General features: G+C 37.3%; 1 protein-coding gene across 1 annotated transcript; it reads right to left on the bottom strand.

The window, feature by feature from the left end:
* Nucleotides 1-7120: 7120 nt before the first annotated feature.
* znf507 (zinc finger protein 507) lies at nucleotides 7121-19522 on the bottom strand. Its single transcript, XM_052561866.1, has 7 exons — nucleotides 19369-19522; nucleotides 15328-17411; nucleotides 14411-14528; nucleotides 13041-13152; nucleotides 12326-12430; nucleotides 12112-12246; nucleotides 7121-10826 (listed from the first exon to the last, which is right to left on the bottom strand). Exons 2-7 carry the CDS (start codon nucleotides 17407-17409, stop codon nucleotides 10520-10522), a joined length of 2859 nt encoding a protein of 952 aa, XP_052417826.1. The 5' UTR covers nucleotides 17410-17411; nucleotides 19369-19522; the 3' UTR covers nucleotides 7121-10519.
* Between the last annotated feature and the right edge of the window lie 1451 nt (nucleotides 19523-20973).

The raw sequence follows: 20973 nt of genomic DNA, 5'->3' as shown, positions 1-20973 counted from the left end.
TCGCTAAATCAGAGCCGTTGTTGTTGTTCTGCTGACTGACAGCAGCAGAAAGAGAAGAAGCATCCATCACATCCAGCGCCTCTCCCTCCTGAGAGACCCACTCCTCTGCGTCTCAGTGGGCTACCTGTTGAACACCTGCCCCGGGACGCATGGTCACGACACCCATAACGGCCAACAGCTCTAGATCATTTATATGGTTACTGTGCTAAAGAACAGCACTGAATTATTTGCTCATGGTGATGAAAACAATTTAAAGTAATGCTTAGTCTATATTTTCTGTCGCAGTAAATGGACACATCAGCCTAGCCTATTTCACGCATGTTTTGATAAATTGTAATTTATTTCTAGTTGAAGTCGGTCCTATATTAGTTATGTCCAATTAGCAGTGCAAGATAAACCATACACTGATTGTGTGACATGTAGTGAGTATTGAATTTGTCAATATTTGTAGCCTAATAGACTATTTCACAGTACAGTGACAGGTAAAGAAAGCACACTCCTTTACAGTTACTGGGGGGAAAATGTGTAATTAAATTACAATTGCTTATGAAAGTGTTAACAATTACAAAGGTGAGTTTCATCTCAATATTTTCACACACACACACACACACACAAACATACAGATTTTAACATACAGATTTTTCCCCACATTGCATTGACTGCTTCAAAATATAAAACACTATTGTATCAGGAGTTTATAATAGGAGCTTATTTGATAACTGCTTTATGTGGGTTTACATGTTTTTAATATATATATATATATATATATATATATATATATATATATATATATATATATATATATATATATATACATATATATATATATATATATCAAGGTGTTGTTATGTCAGTGTTTCCTGTCATAGCTAGGCAAAACAGTTTTTGCTGGCTGTGTTTTAAAATTACAATTTTATAATCTTAATTCAGGTGTTGAAGGATTTTAAATGTCTGACAGTAATCAGTGTTGTACTTTGAAGATTAACCCTGCCTAACAACAAAAACATTAATTTAGAAAAGTAATCAAAAAGTAACCAAATGAAATTAGTTACATTAGTAAAGTAATTCAAATAGTTTCACTACTTATTACATTATAAATAGGGTATTGTTATCTTTAACTTTTTATACTTCCAAAGTAACCTTTCCAGTACTGAATTAATTTTCCTTAAAATCTATATATGTATTCAACTATATATATATATATATATATATATATATATATATATATATATATATATATTACCATATGAATTTGTTTGAGACTAGAACTGTGAGAATAATGCACTGCAACCATGCACAACAACAATGGAAACCATGGTTTGCTTCCCATTTGTGAGGGTATGCCTCAGATATTCAGACTCTAAGCACTTTAGCTCTGCCAGCAGCAAACACTGTTTGACTACACCTTGACTACTGTTGCTATGGCTGCCACAGCCTTCAACATCAGTAAGACTGAAAACTCATGTCTGTGGTGAAAGAAAACATATTACTTTGGCATACAGACTTTAATTAAATGTCTCCTTTGAAAGCATGTCTTCCTCTTCATCAGCGTCCAGTGAAAGCAACAGCATAGCAACACCGAGAGACGATTTAAAAGGCAATTGGCCAAACTCGTCATACACAGTTTAGAAATGGCTTCATGAAATTGTGTGCTTTCATTTCACTATTATATTTAGCTAAACAAACTCTCGGTGCAGCCTTTGAGATTTGGTCCTGCTTTCAGAGGGTCATCGGTTACAGTATAGAGTATCTTCTATTTAGAAACAAATCAGACTCAGCAGTTTGTCTGCTTAATGCCACATCTTTTATCACTGTAAATGGGACTGATAACTCTTCTCGCCTGCCTTTTCATTTGCCTTAATTAGATCTTTCAGAATCTACTCCAACCAAATGAGGACGGAACAACCTTGCCGAGTGGTTACTTTACTCTAGTAACGATTTGAAAATCAAACCTTATAATATTCAGCAACAGCTTTTTATGCATGCCTCTCTATGCCACTGTCAACAGCTCAAGATATGTTGAGCTATTGGCTTAACAGGCTGTTGTGCCCATGAATACTATTCACGTTGTCTGTTTGGCCAGTGGAATTTGTTGAAATGTGGTCAGTGAAACTCAAACACTATCCAGTGGGATTATTGTCTTCTGCCTGGGAGAAGCTTCTGCTTGAGCTCAAGGGCTTTGTTTTTATGCAAACGAATATTATTATCTCTGAGTGGCTATTTACACTAAGTGCAAATAGCCAATTTTTTTGGCAAAGGTTATTTAAACTAACTCTTCCCTCCAATATCTGATTGCGACTAACGCCACTTCAAAAGAATCCCCCCTGGTAACTGGAACAGTGGTATGGAGATTAAAGATAATGGATTTAGCTTTTATTGCGACCGACATGAGTTCCAATCAGCCTTTTTCCTAACCCCGTTCTTCTCCCGTTTCTACGGCATATCAGCTCAGATTGTCATTTCTTTTAATAAATTGAGAAAATCACAATCACATGTACTGTAATATAACTATTATTGAAATTGTTTTAATCTCACAAGCTGGCACACATACTGTAAAGTGTGTAGTTCATGTTGTTGCCACACTCAAAACTATGAAGGGATGGGCTTTAGGGACAAGTAAGATCCAAATAAGGGATTTTAATAAATATAAGATTTGACATATTTGCACATACAATGTTCTACAATACACTTAGCTGCAAATAGTATTTGTCACTATTTCCACTAAGCGCACTAGCACTATTTAGGTGACAATAACACCTAACTACTATTTACACCTAGTTAAAAGAAAACACTGCTATTTTCACTGAGTGCAAACAGCCTATGCCTATTATTAAGCATCATTATCTTCTTAAATGTAGTTATTCTTCCTCAAAATGTGGAGGGATTGAATTACAGTAAGTGAGGTGAACATGACCCCACATAATGTTTGCCATACATTCCTGTCCCAAGTTATGTGGGAAGAATATCTCAAAAGATCCCAGTGTTAGGCATGCAATTTGTAATGCAGTCCTTTGGCTGAGTCTTTTGAGGCCCTGGACAGTCTGAGGCCCTGGTGCACTGACCCAATGGCCTGGTCCATACTCAGCCCTGTGTTCACCAAATGAACAATCATGCACATTTATACATCTTCATTTATTATGTAATTAGAATCAAACCACCATATGTGACTCTCTGTTATTTATGGCAAACAGGTCATGTTTCCTCAGATGTGAGTCCCAGTGAGAACCAAAGGGAGAAACGACACTGTCCAAAACTCAGCAGTACAACATCAGTGAGACAGACACAGATCCAAGACTCACACTCAGTTGAAAACAGAGAAGTTGGACCAGATCAAAGCTGAGATTCAGAAGATCTCTAAAGTCCACCTGCATCAGTGTCCTAAGAGGTGAGTGACTGTTAAATCTCTTCTCCAGACTTGGTTTAGAAGAGTTAGAGAACCAGAGGAAAATTCTCGGACTATGATTTTGACAACCTCTGTTACTGTAAAAAATATCCCTGTGGTTGGGTTTTAAAGACAAAGGAGATGAAACCAATTGTTAAACACACATATAACTGGAAGGGTTAGTTCGCCCTAAAATTAAAATCCTGCCCTCAATTACTCACATATAAAACTCACATATTCCTTCTTCTTCTTCTTCTTCCTTTCTCTCTCTCTCTCTCTCTCTCTCTCTCTCTCTCTCTATATATATATATATATATATATATGATTTATGTACTTTATCATCCTGAAGCAAAAGACACTGAACTAGAAACTCACTATAACTCATTCAGTTTGAGTTTATCCCCCCACCACCTCCACACACACACACACTCTCTCTCTCTCTCTCTCTCTCTCTCTCTCAAATGCTCTGTGAAAGAGACAAAGTGAAGCAGTATAAAGGCCATGAATTGATTGTGTGTTTATAAACAAATTACTTTGCCACTGCAATTTTGTGTAAATGTTCTAACCTTGCCGTGGAACAGAGTCTCATAACTCAGGGTTACTCTTTAAAAACATGCAAGTGAATTACTTTATCCAGAATCAAGTGGCCTTAGGTGGAGACAGTAACCTAAGGTCAGTGCAGTGTAAAAAAGCCTTAGAGAGCTTACACTTTAAACATTTTCTATAACTCTTACATATACTGTACTTAAATGTGAGACCACAAAGGCTGTTTTATTTGAGCACTTGGTTGAATTTGGAGCACACAATGCACAGGGTCCATGCTAGGCTTCAAGAGCTCTTACTTAATAAAAAATCTTCACAGTAGTGGTAGTGCATTTCACATGATGGCTTATATGATGTGCAAAAACAGATAAGAACACACACAGAAACCAATATATGTTCTGCTTGAGGTTCCTGCCAAATATAGTCAGCGGGATTTCTTTAGATCTTTATCTTGCAGTGCTGTGTACACTCCGGGCACCTTCACCTGACACCATACACAATCTCTAAACATCTTTATGCTGGAAAGCCTATCATCCTTTTGTGTGGAATGCTCACACAGAGACACCACCGAGTTTGACCGTCTCCTCACAATGGTAAGTCGGCGTCTCTTTTGTGAATACAGAGTGATGGCGATCAGATGGACCCTGTGAAACATGGGTCAGATTATACAGATTTCATCTTTCCACAGGAAAATTATATAAAGAACTCGAAAAATGACAAATAATTTAAACTTTGTTCATTTTAATCATTACATAATAACACTAAACTGCTTTTGTTGTATATTTAATATTTGTTTTAGAGGTTAAATTAGCTTATTAAAATGAACATAAAAACTGACCTTGTTTTTGTTTTACATGAACGAATCACATGGATCATGCGAATGCATTAAGAACAGCATTGAAACCAATCAATAAGCCCCCAATAATATACAGTAAATATGACTTGAATGAGCTAAGATTTGAATTTTTCCTGAATATAATGTATTTTTATCCAATGCTATTCTTCAGTGAAGACAGAAAGCTCTCGGTTGTCTAAATGACACTTTACTTTAAATTGCTGAATATGCCTAAATATGCCTAAAGCACAACCCCATTTTCTTTCATGACAATGCACAAATATATATTTTGTTTAACATAACTCTGTGTGTGCTGTTTATTGAATGTCTCAGTAGCCCAGGCCCCAGTCACATGTACAGTATGACATGGATATTACATCAAACAGCAGATCCCCACAGCTCTCGGTACAGTGGCAATTGAAAAGAGAAGAACTGCTTCATTATTCATCATGTCCTTCACGCAAGTCTCCATCATTTAAACATTTGTGCACAAATGCACTTCTTAGAAACTCTCTACTCTTTTTTTATTTTATTTTTTTATATGCAACGAGTACCTTCATATAACAGGATCTACAAGCTCTGTACAGACCTTAATGAATTTTCTCTATAAGTTAGACATCACAATGGGCAGGAAACGTCTGGGCATCCGAATGGCTCTGGTTGAAAGAAATAAAAGATGTGGCTGCTGAAAGGGCTGAAGTTTATCAAAGAGATTTAAGAAATAAATTGGCAGGCAGCTTGTCTTAAAGGAGGATTATGGGGGAAGAAAAGCGTAAATGTTTAATGGCTGCCACTTTTCTTTTTGAAAGGGACTTGTTTGTCTGGTTTTAGTCCTTGATAAGCACATATAGGACAAAGTGGCTTGCAGTCATTCCCTTTAATTAGCTTCCTCTTGCTTTATTTCTCTACTGTTATCCCAGAGAAGTCCAGTTCGAGAAGTAAGAGACTTCACACGTTCCAATTATTTTTTAGAGGACCAGCAAGAAATTCTCAAGCTCATGAGAGAAAGTTCAACATGTATTTTATTACTGATTCCACTTGCTTGAGCACGAAACTGGACTTTCTGTGGTAGAAATAAAAAAAAAAAAAAAAACTAGAGGTTTGGAATTGGCACAGAAGCACCAGCAAGAGTCACTGAAATGCCCTAAGTGCATGCTTCAAGTATTCCCCCCTTCGCTTTTGTGTCTCCCCACCTCGCATGTCATCTCCTAAATCTTTATTTCATGGGGGCCTTTGAAAAACTGATCTTGTAAATGACGACATCAGTGGGCTTTTCAGAAGCTGTCGGGGATTTGTGTAACTTGAAGGGATTATAAAAAGGTACAGGATTGTATTTCCCAAAGAGGAGCGGAATCCATCCACGGCTTATCGCTGCTCCAGCAGCCTTCGGTTACAGTAAAGCAACTTAAACCCGTATAAGTCAGGCTTCTCTTATACACACCGCTGGTTTTAATTTGCTTGAAATTTCAATTAGCTCATTTCTAAAGACTTAAACTCATTTCATTTTGATGGTCATACTAGCTCAGTTAGGAATCTGGTTATATGCGATCTATGCATTTGAGCCCCATTATGGCCTTGTGTATATTTATCTTCCTGGTGTAGTAGAGTGGATGTTATGACAACCATTTCACGGACTGTACCTGCTCAGTAATATAGCTTTAAATGGTCAAGAACCTTCGTCAACAAAGAAAAAAGAAAAACGTGGCTACTCAAAGGTCATTTGTGCTTGATCTGCTTTCCTTTCAGTATATGCATTCTCATAAAGCTGCTTCAGGTTATGTTGGCTTGGCAAATGTCACAGGAGCCTGACAGGAGTAGCCATGGGTAAAATGTTAAGCTTAAGAGGGAAGGAAAGTAATTTAGTTAATTTCATCTTCAGCCAGGTATGTCAAGTTACACAGAAAAGCACATTAGTTATTGCCTGTTAAACTAATTCATCCACCCACCCATTTTTACCTTTCTTAGGTATGAAAGAGAGAAATTAATGTTTTTTACAGAACTGCTAAATGATAAAGAGCACTCCACATGTTACTCTTGCCCCAGAGCCAGAATAGGACAACGGAGACTAAATCCAAGCGGGCAGCCGCCTTATCTTCATTCACACTAATGATTTCAGCAAAAGTACTTTTAGAAATATTACAAACATCTCATTTGATAAACTTTGAGATGCAGAACAAAGAAAATACATTTTGGAACCTGTGATACTTTTTCTATTGAATTCTTTGATGCAAGTGTAAAAAGGACAATATTTATTTATCATTATTAATATTTATCACTTCTTATCGGTCTGGTTAAAGTTTGTTATATAAATGGTTCAAGTTTGTTGTGTACAGCTATGAAAGACAAATGAGACATTAAGATGACTTGTTCATACTTTATTACCAAAAATACACTGGCAAAAAATCATTACATTACAGTTTCAAAAGAACAAATAAATAAGAACGGAACACTAATATTAAAAAGAGGGCCCTTTGGACCTCTGTACTTGAAAAGGAAAATAGCACTGAGAGGCCTTTCGAAGTTTTTTTCTCTCCTTTGGCATCGCAGCATGAAACACATTGTGCTTCTGGAGTTTCCAATGCCAACCGTTCCCTTACACACAGGAAAGACCCTTTTTGATGCACTTTGGCAAGTCAAAGGTCATTTTTGATTCATTTGCTTTTCTTTTGATTCGTTTTCTTTCCGTAGTGTTTATACAAGTTTTAAAAAATAGAATTCCTCTAAAAATGTCAGTTTCTACAGTATATATATACAGCACGTCCCATACAAAACTGTATTACAGTACCATGTGTCCGAATACATTACACAGTTTTTGAGGGCACATTATACAAAATCTAAGATGCCAAAGCACTTGATGCATTGAGAATAACTGGCTTAAGATTTATGTTATTCTTCTGAATTCGACTGAAGCTTATTCAGAAATGAGGCTGTTGAAATGGAAGGCACACTTGTGGTGGAGATGCTGTCCTTGTGATGATTACCAAAATCTTATGACTCACTGTGAAAGACAACACAATTGTAATACTAGGCCCTGCTGATTACTTGAAACTTATTGTGTATCTTCAGAAAAAAATACATTCCAAATGTATTGCGATTGTTCTAGAACGTAAAGTGAGAAGCCACGGCTAGAAGATTGCTGGAATACAATGTGTACAGGGTTCTTGATCAATTTGGACTACAGCAGCAGAGTGATAGACAAAATGAAATGCAGTAGCTGAAACAAAAATGAACCTTCTAGGAAGCTCAATCTCTCTTTGAAGCCATTACTTGGAAAGAAGCAAGTGTGAATTATGCACATAAACAAGACGACACATCCTCTGAAACAAACACTCAACAGATGTCTGTGCACTAAAACAATGAAATAAAGTGAGAAAACTATTTCAATACTGGTAAATGTTTCAGAGTTTCTTATCCATTTTCATTATGATGCATACAGAGAAATGGTTTATATGCAGACAATGCATTTCCGGGTCATCTGCAGTTTGAATTGTAAATTAGTACAGAATTAGGTTCAGAATATAATAATCGTGTATGGAAATTCCTATGATTTAATTCCTAAGAGTTCATTTCTCTGATACACTGGGCAGTGTGGAGCCTGAATGAATTATGGATGCCCTTTTAATCTCGCTAATTTTTGCATTTTAGACTGTTGACATACAAACATTTACTTCATTCAAATCATCCCTTGGAAAATATGCTGCATTTCAAGTCAGATTGAGGGCCCTTAAAGCCAAGGTCAAAAGAGCAGGGGACAAAAAGTAGTAAATCTGAGGTAGTGATTAAACAAAATCTCAATTACTAGACTTTCTCAATATACAGGCGCTGCTGTAGTATCACAATGCCTGTACTGCATTCCAGTAGGTAGTAACAGGACCAACTTAAAGAAATACTCCACCCTAAAATGAAAATTGCAACCGTAAAGTTATGAAACGACAAGAATACTTTCTGTATGCAAATAAAACAAAATTAACGACTTTATTTAACAATTTGTCTACTCTGTGCCTCTCCTCATCACTGTAGCACAGGCTGCATACACGCTTCTGTGTCGAACGTGCAACAAGGTTGCGCTGTTTTCTACGTGTATTTGTGCATTGATTTGAAAGAATACAGTGCATCCTTGTTGCGCGTCTGACACAGGAGCAGCGGAGAGGCACAGAAAAGACAAATAAATAAAAAAAAAAAAATTGTTATTTTTCTTTTATTTGCATAAAAAAAATTACTGTCGTCGCTTCATAAGTTTAAGGTCGAACCACTGATGGCAGATGGACTATTCTGATGTTGTCTATCATATTTTTCTGGGCCTTGATAGTGTAATTTACTTGGCAGTCAATGGGACAGTTGCAAGCCTCCTGGTTTTCCTCCAAAATATCTTAAATTGTGTTTGGAACGACATGGGGCTAAGTGATTAATGACAATTTTCATTTTGGGCTGGAGTATCCCTTTAAGCTCAACTCCACTGTGAAGCGGCAAGCATGGCTCATATTCAGCAATGGCATGTGTTTAAGTCCAGTGCTTCAGGAGCTGTTCACACAGAAAGTGCAACACAATATGGGAATTTAAGAAGAATTACTTTGTAATTTGACACGGTCTTATAAAGAAAAGGAAAATAAACTAAATATTGAAGACTTATATTGTAGTTATAGGGTTTGTTTATAATGCTCAAATGCATTATTAAAGATATAAATGTACAAGATTAAATTTTGACTTTGACTCCCTAGGGCTTTCAGCGAGAACTGCACTCCAAAACATTCAGAAGGATATTAAACTATAATAATAGTTCATAAATAAACTATAATAAACATCCTTTGGATCCACACAGCAATAGAGGTACAGTGGTGTGTATGTACATAGTATAAGGATACTATAGCTGGTATTGTGACAACCCTATAAACTACTGCTTCTTTTTAGCTTTTCTATCATTACAGCAGATTAAAACAAAAAAATCCTGCAATAACATTCATAACAGAAAAGAAAGACGAATATGAAAATATAAAGTGAAGAAACGGTCTTCAAGTGTTGGCATTTGAACTTTTTTTAAAAGCTTGATACATCAATATGTATGTTTAATAATAAAAATAATAGTAAATAATCTATACATCTATCCTTTTATCGCTTTTTTTTTTCTACTGCATGTTTTCAATTATTAATTTTTAAATGTGTCCAATTTTAAACTAGCACTGTTTCAATGAGAACACAGTTCAACTCAAATATAACATTTCTATACAATTTTTGGAAAAAAATTATGTTTTCTATTTCACCAATAGCACCATAATTAGACCGTAACTTGAAACATTTTCTCATTTTGTATGAACATAACGGAGGGGAACATGCATATAAAATAAGTTAGTTTGATAAATATCAAAGCAAACACTGACACACATTAGAGAGCAAAAAATAAATCTGTCTCTCTACACTTGAAATTTGACATGGCAAGTGCTGCCTTAAAAGTAAATGCACATAAGAAATATAGATATAAATACTATTACAGTGAACTGGAGAAGCTGCCTCATTTTCATGTGTGGACTTTATATTGTAGATCATCAACAGATGAGGTATACGATGGCTTTGAAATCTAAAAACCCTTTCCTCTGCTGAACTACTGAAGTACTACATTTGCATTGGTTAACTATTTGATTCACATATGGTCAATAAAGGTAACGGAAACTACTAATATCAATACAAAGAGAGACTGACAGATTGTGCATGTTGCCTGTTCAAGCAGAAATGACAGAAGAACAGTGTGTATGAAAAGGTGTGCTTCACTGGCTGCTGCTGGTCTCTGTGGGCTGGTTTCCCTGCTGCTCCTTGCTCAGTATGATGCTGATCAGATCTCCTTCGTGCTGCTTCATGTGCTCCATCAGCTGCTCTTTACTGCTGGACTCGAAGCCACAGATACAGCAGCAAAAGAGCAGCACACAGTATTCCATACCTGGCCGTGTCTGCTCCGAGCCGCTCTGCCAGGGCACAGCTCCACCGGCCTGAGACCTCACGGGGTTATTACCCTCTGGTTTGTCTCTTCTGTTCAAGACAGTCTCATGTGCTGACTTCAGAGGTGCAGCAGGAGATCTTAAAACCAGAGGAAAAATACAGAAAACAGAACAAAATTACTTGAGTTTGGACATTAACTTTCAAAACGACCATGTTGTTGTTTTCAGATGTAGGCAAATATTTTATTACCATGCTGGGTTTATTATATATTACACTACTGGTCATAAGTTAGGGTCAATTTATTTATTTTTATTAATACTCTATGGATTGCACTAAATCAAAAGTGGCAGTTAGGATATTACAAAAGTTTTCTTTTGAACTTCTTTCTATTCATCAAATAAATAAAAGTTTTTAACATTGATAATTTGAAACCTTTCTTGAGCACCAAATCAGCATATTAGAATGATTCCCGAAGAATCATGCAAGGCTGAAGACTGAAGTTATAGCTGCAGAAAATTCAGCTCTGCTATTAAATGAATCAATTACATTTAAATATATAAACTAGAAAACCATCATTTGAAACTAATAATATATCACAATATTAATGCTTTCACTGTATTGTTGATCAAATTAATGCAGCCTTGGTGAGCATAACAGATATCTTTAAATAACATTTAAAATACATTACTAACCCCAAATCTTTGAACTGTAGTCCATAAATTATACATAATTATACACTACTTTTCTGCAGTGAATAATTAACTAAATAACATTTTTTTGCAAAACTTTTTAATTTAACTTTTAATTAACTAAATCATTATAATACTGAAAAAAGAGGCAATGAAATAACCACACTTTCATATTAAATATCAATATATATATTATGTAGTTATATGATTTAACATTTTACAGATGTCTTTGCCTATTTATCCAAATGATGTATATTCCTACAAAGCTGTTATTATCTCAGCATGTGAGCAGGGAGCAGATCAGTGATCATGTTACCGGCGCTGCCCAGTACAGCTGCACTACACCAGGTTACAGCACAGTAGCGCTGTTGCAAATAGGAACAAGTATACTACATAGAAATAACCTGTCAGTGCTTTATTTGAGCGGGCTTTCCTTTTCTGGTAAGTGCTTGCACAGGAAACTCAAACGGAATGCACATTCATAGATTGCAATATTGATCAGAGTGTGACGGCGAATGTCTAAAAGGAGGGTGAAAACATTATACTGAACAGCAGCATTCCATATACTTTCACCATTTTCTTATTTCGGTCAGAAACTGAAAAATGCAATTTTCAGCCGATAATTATTGGTGGCCAAAATTTTGGTGCATCTTTAGTTTTAGCTGTATCAACTCCCTACAGAGAAAAGAAAGTCTAATCAAAACAAAAATCTATATTGTAAAGGGCCATCTTACCGGCTGCTCTGGGAAATGGCCTCATTGATGGCTTTGTTGACTTGCTCATAGTTGTAATTCTGATCTCCTGCGTGTTTCCACATGTGGGATTTGAGAGATGGTGGGTGGCTGCACACGTAACCACACAGAGAGCACCTGTAGCACAGAACGAATATTACCACCCATCTCCACTTGGAGTCAAGTTCTGTGCACCAGCTCCATGTCTGTTTCTCACCTGTACTGCTCCAGCAGCTGCATGGCTTGGTGTTCCTGTGGATGCCTCTTCATGTGGCTCTTCAGGCTATTCATATTAGTTGTGGCAAAATCACAGCTGCAGCACCTAGAGGAGTCGTGCGGCAGATAAACAATTAGAGCGGCACAAGGCCGTGGTTTGAAAAGAGACCTGAGGGGTCAGGCGATGTTTATTTGTGCGGTAATTTGTGTTTTGTGTGTGCGGCTGTGTGTTTGAATGTTTGGAGAGCTGCATTTGAAGAACAATGAAAGGCTGTTTGTAGAGAGGTTGAACTCAAAGCGCTGCTTGCGGCAAACGCAATACATTGCAGGCCTTGAATGGATCCTGCAGCTGTGTTAAAAGCACCCTCTCTCTCAGAAGCTCTGTTTGAAATGATTATGGGTGAGCAGAACTGAAGCAATAATGACCATAATGGGACCTTGAGGTCTTCATGTGAGCTTACGTGTGATTGGGTGAGTGTTTGTGCGTCTGCACTGAAAAGAACAAGATCTTGTTCTTTTATAGCATATAAGCAGGGCTTTACAAAATGAGTGCAGGCAGCACAGTCTTTATCCTGAGCACCACTGCACCCTTGTGGTGAACACTGGTAATGCATTCATTTCCAGAATTGTTCTCCTTGTAATGTATTTTTTACAACAAAAATTTAATATCAAGTGATTTAAAAATAAATAAATAAATAAATAAAAAATCCCCAAACCTGTATGGTTTATCAGAGCTGTGGATTCGCCGATGGTTGCGCACCCCAACATACGTGGAGCTGGTGTAGTCGCACACATCACATTTGAAAACGCTCTGTTCACCAACTGAATCTGAGCAAAAAAGAGAAATATACATATCAGAAAAAAATTATGTCTCCAAGTTGTTAAATAATCACCAGCAATATGTTTATGAAATGGGACAATTATTTATGTTATTATTAAGGCAGCATGAAATTAAAATGTACTGAATTTATATTGTAAATGCACGTTATTGCTTTGTAAATTCATACATGTATGTTTCTTTTTTTATTATTACGTTTTTACGTTTACATGTCTGTCTGGTTTTAAATATGCTTAAAGACAAACCATGTGCTCATTTTATAAGTCAATACCATTGCTAAGCATTTTCTTCTTAAAACTGGGGTGTACCAAAGATGTTTTTCCTACTGTTTCCCACTGTCACAAACATGTAACTAATCCAGTTAACTTGCTGGGCAGGGCTTTTCATCTTATTATCATTATTTCTATCTACAATGTCTTTTTGCAGCATTCCAGTGTAGCAAATTACAGACACACATGCTTCTTGAATGCAATGGCCAATCAGAAGGGTTTAAGTTAAACAGAATCCACTCACTGGGTTCTGCATGCTCACAAATCATTTCATCATTAGAAGCAAAGTGTAGATCTGATGTAAGAGATTAATTGTGCAGTGTAGAGCATCATTGATTGCAATGCAACCTGAGATGACATGAGATCATGATAAACCAATATGAGTAATATATTTTTTTATTGATTATTAAGGGAGGACAATCTGCGCGATATTTCCACTTGCCACTGTGTTTACTTCTTCAATTAACTGCGCTGAAAGTGGAGCAGGTTTGAACTGGTGTGATTAAGTGGAGGCAAGGCCTAGTTAGATTTGTGTACACTAAAAGAGGCAAGGGAGTATGTTCCTTGTTAGGACATAAAACATCTATTTTGATAGGAAAGAAACATTAAAATGTGTAATTGCGATGATCACAGATGAGTTTGGTTTTAAATTTTTTGACTGCGTTGGGGACTTTAAAACGTTATAAAAAATAAATAAAAAAAAAGACTTAACTCTAGTCATATAAGCCAGAATTCATCGCTTAAAACCTGCCCCTCTTGCAATCGACCACAAGCGTGGATTCATTTTTGTATGAAACGCCCACATCCCAAAACCCAATCAACCAGCATGTATAGAACCAAATCCCCGCCGTATATTTATTTCTTTTTCAATAATCTGTTACACTCAAATTCTGTTCCATCACGACTATAAGTGGAACGTTTTGGAAAACTGCTTTTGTTTCATTGTCTAGCACTGCAGATGTGTTCAGTCAGTTCTCACCATCATCTGTTATCTTGACTGGCTCTTCAATGATTGCTGTTCTTTCAGTGACGTGGGTCAGTGTGCTGCTGATGTCATCTATCCCATGCCCATCTCTCTCATGGTTTCTCAGCTGACTCTGAATAGGGAATTAATAAAACCATCATCAGTGCTTCGTAAGGAAAAAGATTATTAATAAAGTAGAAGGAAGGGAGAGCAGTACACTCCAATATTAGAAACTCTAGTACGCCAATCTACATGGAGTAAAATTAATATGTACTCCCCACTCAGAACAGTTGGGATCTGATTAAATATGTATTGCCTTCCAGAAAATGCAAAGATAACTCAATAAAGTTCAAATCAAAGAGATTATGTAGTCCATTTTAAGATAGCAATTCAATATAGAAACAAATAAACACAGTAAATGGGTATTTGACCAAGTGGAATGCTCGAGAAATTTCGTTTCTCAAAGAGTTCCTCTGCTAAAGAAGAGAGTATTTCAAGCATTAAAAAAAAATCAGTCCTATGTCATTAAAAAGCTTTTATTTAAAAAAGGATTTAAAAAAAAGAGAACAAAGTCACTATGCAGTGATCTGATATATATATATATATATATATATATATATATATATAAACAAAAATGAAAATTTAGTCGTTTCAAACCTGTAGGACTAACTTTCTTCTGTGCAACACAAAATTAAATTATTTTGAAAAATCCATTCCAGTTTTGGAATTGAGTTGTTAAAAATGTTTTACAAAAAAAAACCTTACACCTATGTTGTGCAGAAGAAAACAACTTGAGAGTAAATGATGACAGAATCTCAATTTTTTGGTCTGAATTGAGTGAAATGTTTTAATGACAGATATAACTAGCTTAATACTTTTTTGTCCCAATAGAGGCACATTGGAATAAATCACTTTCTTAATTTTCTAAATACCTTGTAGTGGAACCGTTCAGTGCACTGTTTGCAGTTGTACATGCGAGGCTTGAAGTGGTGGATCATGTGACTCTCCAGGTCCTTACTGTCACAGGCTGTGTGCTCACAGATTGGGCATTGATAGGGTTCTCTTTGTCTATGAACACGTAGGTGCTGCTTTATGTAACCTTTGTTTCCGCTGCTGTACAGACAGAGTCGACAGCGGTAGGGCCTTTCGCTCCCAGCAATATAATCCACCAGACCGTCTGTAGTGGAAATGTCGCCAGGCACAGCAGCACCCCCAGAAACTCCACCTCCATGTTGGCTTTGGGCATTGTCCTGCAACTCTTTCAGAATGTCCTCGTCTGAAGTGTTTTGGTCAGAACGCTCTTGCAGTCGCTCGATGACAGTCAAAAGAGACATGCTGATTCCAGCTTTGGAGGGTCCCTCGACCAGCACATCTCGAGAGTCTCTTGAACTCTGGAGGCCAAGATTGAGAAGAGCACCTGGATCCCCAATAGCAGCCGTGAGCTCTCCCGAGGACACCTTAGAGTTGGCAGTGTCAGCAATCTCTATAATTCCCTGGCCCGTGTCAGGGCTTTGAGTACTCGGGTCATGGATAGCTTTTGCAGTGGTTTTGCTAAGCTCTGGGGTCCTCATGGGCATGGCCACCAATGCCTCGGCTGCCAAAGAATGCAGCCGAAGAGACTCCGAGTAAGTCCTCCTCCGAACCGGTGGCACGTTTTCATCTGAGGGAGAACTTGAAGACACTGACTCTTCCTCTTGTTGTTGATCTACTCCATTCCACGTGATCATAACCTCCTCCTTTTGTTTATAGTATATGTGTTGGCTCTCTGACTCCTCAGAAGAAAGAAGGGTCTTGTCTCCTCCTACTTCTGGGCTGAGGAGCAAAGGTTTGCTGGACACCGGTTCCTCGGCACAGGGAAGGCGTTCCACGATGACGTTGACGTGGCCGGAACTGTTCCCACTGCAGTTAATAATCTTCTGCGCAGAGGACAGGAGGCTGTCAGAGCTTGCCTGTTGGTTCTCGGTCTCCAACTCCAGCTCCATTTGGGCTTCTGGTGTCATCTGGACCTCCACCAAAGGCTCCTCTGGGACTTTAAGAGAAAACGCTTGACTGATCATTGGGAGTTTGGTCTCCACTGTTTTCAAAGCTTCCTCCTCCCCATGACACCTCAGTTCTGGTGAAGCACACAGCTCTAGCTGGAGGCTGGAGGAGCCATGAATGGTCTGAGGTTTTCCTCCAAAAGCTGCGAGGACCACTATGGTATCCTCTTTACCTGCTGGAACCAAAGGAGGACTGGAGCTTTGTAGGGTACCAGGACAGTCCGTCTCGTCCTCAAATATGGGGTACGAGCAATCAACCAGGCCAGCGTGTTTCCATGCATGGGTCTTCAGATTGCGTTGTTGTCTGCATTCGTAGTTGCAGATGAGACAACGGTACCTGCCATGCTCAAAGCTGTACCACTTCTTGGGAGTGGACGTCTTCTCTGATTCCGAATCGCTTGCCTTCAAAACTCCCATCCTTTGGTGAACGCTCCTTGCTGATGCTTGCTCATCTAGGATGTGTCTGGCATGATCGCCCTCCTCCAGGTGGAGCCTTATATGTGCCACCAGTTCCTCTTGATGGTTTGAAGTGAACTGGCACTCGGAGCACATGAGGATGAGGTCACTGTGCTGCTCATCATGAAGTAGCAGATGCTCTTTCAACAGCTCCAATCTAGGGGAGATAAATCTGCACATACTGCACTGGTAGCATGTGACCGTTGAGCGGTCATCCCTTAGTTCTCTGGATCTCTTACAAGGGGTGACCACTTCTGTGCTGTCCCTGCTGTCTGGAACAGGTACAGAAGCACAGGTCACCAAGGGTCTCTTTTTCCCAGAGACGGTACACCGTCTGGGCCGCTTTTCCACAATCTTGCTGAGCTTCTCAATGACCTGAATGAGAGAGTCTGCAGCCTGCTTTTGCTGCTGCCGTTCCTGGTCCTCGGCACCATGAAGACGTCTGTCGGGAATGAAGACGGTATCCTGCTGGCCTCTAGAGTGAGGCACAAGGACAGCGACTCCACTGCTGTCCTCCATTCCTGCAACATTAATAAAACATGCACAAACGTCAATGAAACAACACCACTGACTAAACAGGAACTTCCAGCTCGCAAAAAAAGCTGAGAAATGCAGGACTGGGGAAGGGCATCATTTTTAACTGTGTGTGTCAACTGGCAGAGGCCCTCGCTACATATTTACAAGAATAGCCATTACTTCACAAACCTATAAATATCATGCACTAGTTACAGTCTAGAAAACCAGTCTGGTTTCTTTTTTCATGACAGATTAAGTGGTTTCTGAAATAAAAGTAGACTGTTCTGTGAGAGCTGGTTTCAAATAATCTTATTCGATGGTGTATAACATGGTTTAGATATTTACAAGCTAGTGTTTAGCTTTTTTACATGTTTGCATTGATAACAGTATTAATGTATCTGAAATGCATGCCATTACCATTATTAGGACTCAAATATTTGTTAAAATTCATCTCTCAAAGTTGTCCAGGGCAACACTGTATAACTAACTGCTAATCTGAGAAACCTGATTATTACTAATAAAACTATTTAACCTCAAATTCATATCCATGTATTAATTTTTCTTTTGTTAAGTAGACCTGTAAGAAGCAGGATCAGACAGTCATTATCAAAAAATGAACACGGACAAGTTGATCAGGCAACCATCTACATTCCTGATACATCACTCATATGCGACTACGTTTTGCTCTAAGCAAACAATAATGTTTATTAGCCATAATAAGTAATTAAATCGTACAAAGATATATTTTCACTGCATGGTGTGTCCTATAAACAATTTAGCAAATCAGTATGAGCAAATGCAGGCAACTTTTAAATATTCGACAGCACAGAGTTTCGAATATTTCATAATTGTAGTAGTACTAGTGTCATGACTATTGTTAATTAGTATTATTTTCTCTTTTTTAATAGACACATTTAATGACAAATGACATTCAAAACATTACCACCAGCTCATAATTCTATTTAATATGAAACATATGCTATTTCCGTGCAGAATTTGTTTTTGTTTTTGTTTTTTTGAGTGATGAATGGATGGCTGTAACATCCCTTAGGGTGAATCCCTTTTAATAGGTCTGACTCAAGAGTAGACTTTTCACTTTTTTCTTTTGTTCACAGCACTTCTGCATTTTGGACCTATAGTTAAAAAGGAAGTTACTACGCTGAATCAAAACAAAAACACGTGGGGAATGAACACATGTAAAAGCATGCAATTCTTCTACTGTAACTGATAGCAAGGAAAGCTCTGTGTGCTGCTTTTTCCTTTTCCAAATGAAACCGGTTAGGGTTGTGGACCCTGTGAAATAAAAAAACCGTTGGGTACAACATAAGATAGACCTTTCTGACATCACTGTACTTCAAAACTCCATTTTTTTTTCTTTTTCTCTCTTTATGGTTGTATGAGTGTGAACTAATAAAAGAAGAAAATTATACAGGTTTACGAAACAAGGGTGAGATGACAGATGTATCGCCTTTAGTGAACGCTCTCTTTAAGATCATGTTGTCCTATGTGTCACCGTATTAGGAGTTTATTAAAAAAGCAACAAGTGATAGTCAAAAGGCAAAATCGACGAGGAAAAAAAAACACGAATGGTGAAGGGGTTAAAAATAAACACTCGGTCTCTGTGCGACAGTATAACGTTATATGAAGATATGAGGAGTTGACGGATGTTTACAGACACAGACCTAATGGCACAAAAAATACACAACACGTGCAAACCAATCTCGGATAATCGGTCTGAGATAGCTGGGTTGAAGTTTAGAAAGGTGCGCGGCTTTGAGAACATGGTGTCCGTGATAACCGTGGAGACGAAACGTGAGAAAGGGGCAGGACGTTTCTGACAACAGCAGCCCAGCAGACACATGCACGCTTTACAGTTCAACATGAGCTGTAAAAAAACAACTGTGCGGTTTAATAAACAGCTCAGAGTCACGCGACTTTCACAAGCATCCGGACGCTACTTACTGATGCGGCAGTTTTGTCTGATCTTTGGCCTCGGAGCTCGTGATGCGCTGCCTTTTTATTTCTGTAGTATAAAAAGTGCTTCACTCTGGACTCAAAATGGCGAGAATGGAGCCCTGATCACGTGACTCACTGCAGGTCATGTGACTGTGGATAGTGACATCAGCCAGAAACACCTGCCACCGCTTGACGATGACTTTAAATTTCTTTCTTCTTCTTGTTCTTCTTTTCACTGTATGTTCTAATGTTCTACTTCTTGTATTATATATTCATTTTTTTTTTTTTTTATATAGTATATGTTGGAAATGTTTCCTGTCATGTTCTCTGGTTGTAGTATGACTGGCTTTAAAAAAAGTTCTCATGCTGTACTTTGCGTTTATAAAGTATTTATTCCTTTATTTATTTATATTTTTTTGCTAATTTAATAACGTTATGCATTGATTTTATGTAATTTATTATACTAGATATTATAAATTGAGAAAATCATTCAATATGAATATTATCCTAGATAGCTCTTTAATTGAAAAAAAAAGAAAAACTTAAATATATAAAATTTTAAATATGTATATTTGACTGAAATGTTATGTCGTTTACATATATGTAAGCTCATGCACTTTTAAACTTTTTTTTTCTTGTTACTAACAGTTGTTCTTGTTTTTTGTAGCCTAATAGACAATTTTTTTAAAATTTGTATTATTTTTTAGTTATCAAATCCTCTGTAAACACTGTCAGTGTCATGATGCATGGACTTCAAAGCTCCATATCTTGAGACTGCAAAAGAAAGTCGGGCCCTCGGCACATTCAGCGCCCGAAGCATTAGGTGAAAAACTGAATTTGCATTACCCATCACTGGAGCTAACTTTAGAAATTTCTTCTGCATGCACTGGAAGGATGACAAAAAAAAAATGCATATCAAAGTCACAAAGCTTTCCATTGAATAACTTAAACTTAAAAATGCAGGTCCCACCAATAAAAATAATGTCAAACAAAGCCACATAGAACCACTGCATAAAGTAGCTGTGTTTTGTTTCTGAAATATTCAGTATGTTTTGAACAAAGTAGTTGAGGAAATGATTCACTGACACATTACAAAAAGACATTTAGTTCCTGAATGAATCAGTCCCTGCATCCCTGCAAAAGTACCCCAACACTTTGGAAGAGAGTTTCTTTATTGGCTTATCCACAAAAGGATGGTGTAAATGTAGTTTATTAAAATGCTCTTCAAACTAAGAAAAAAGCGGTCTCGTATGGCACCACTGAAATAAATCAATAATAACTTTGTTTCAAAATGTATTTTTAAGAGTGTAGCAAGCTAGCAGGTTAGTCATGTGCTAGTATGCTGAACAATCAAATATGACATTTTAAAATCTAAATCTTTGTTTATTTACCATTAAGACGAGTAAAAAGCAATTATATTCATATATACATAGGATGACATATATCACAATTACCAATTAACAAAACCTTTTTAATGCATCCATACAGTAGAACACAATTTTTTAATGGTCACAGATTAAGCTCTTGATCAAATGTAGTACATACTCAGTGAATTCAAATGCAGCTAGTGTTTTGAATTATTATTATTATTATTATTATTATTATTATTAT

Source organism: Carassius gibelio, chromosome B7, assembly GCF_023724105.1.
Source record: "Carassius gibelio isolate Cgi1373 ecotype wild population from Czech Republic chromosome B7, carGib1.2-hapl.c, whole genome shotgun sequence".
Taxonomy (NCBI): Eukaryota; Metazoa; Chordata; class Actinopteri; order Cypriniformes; family Cyprinidae; genus Carassius; species Carassius gibelio.
Note: the sequence above shows the minus strand (reverse complement) of the source record. Positions and strands in the feature narration are given on the sequence as shown.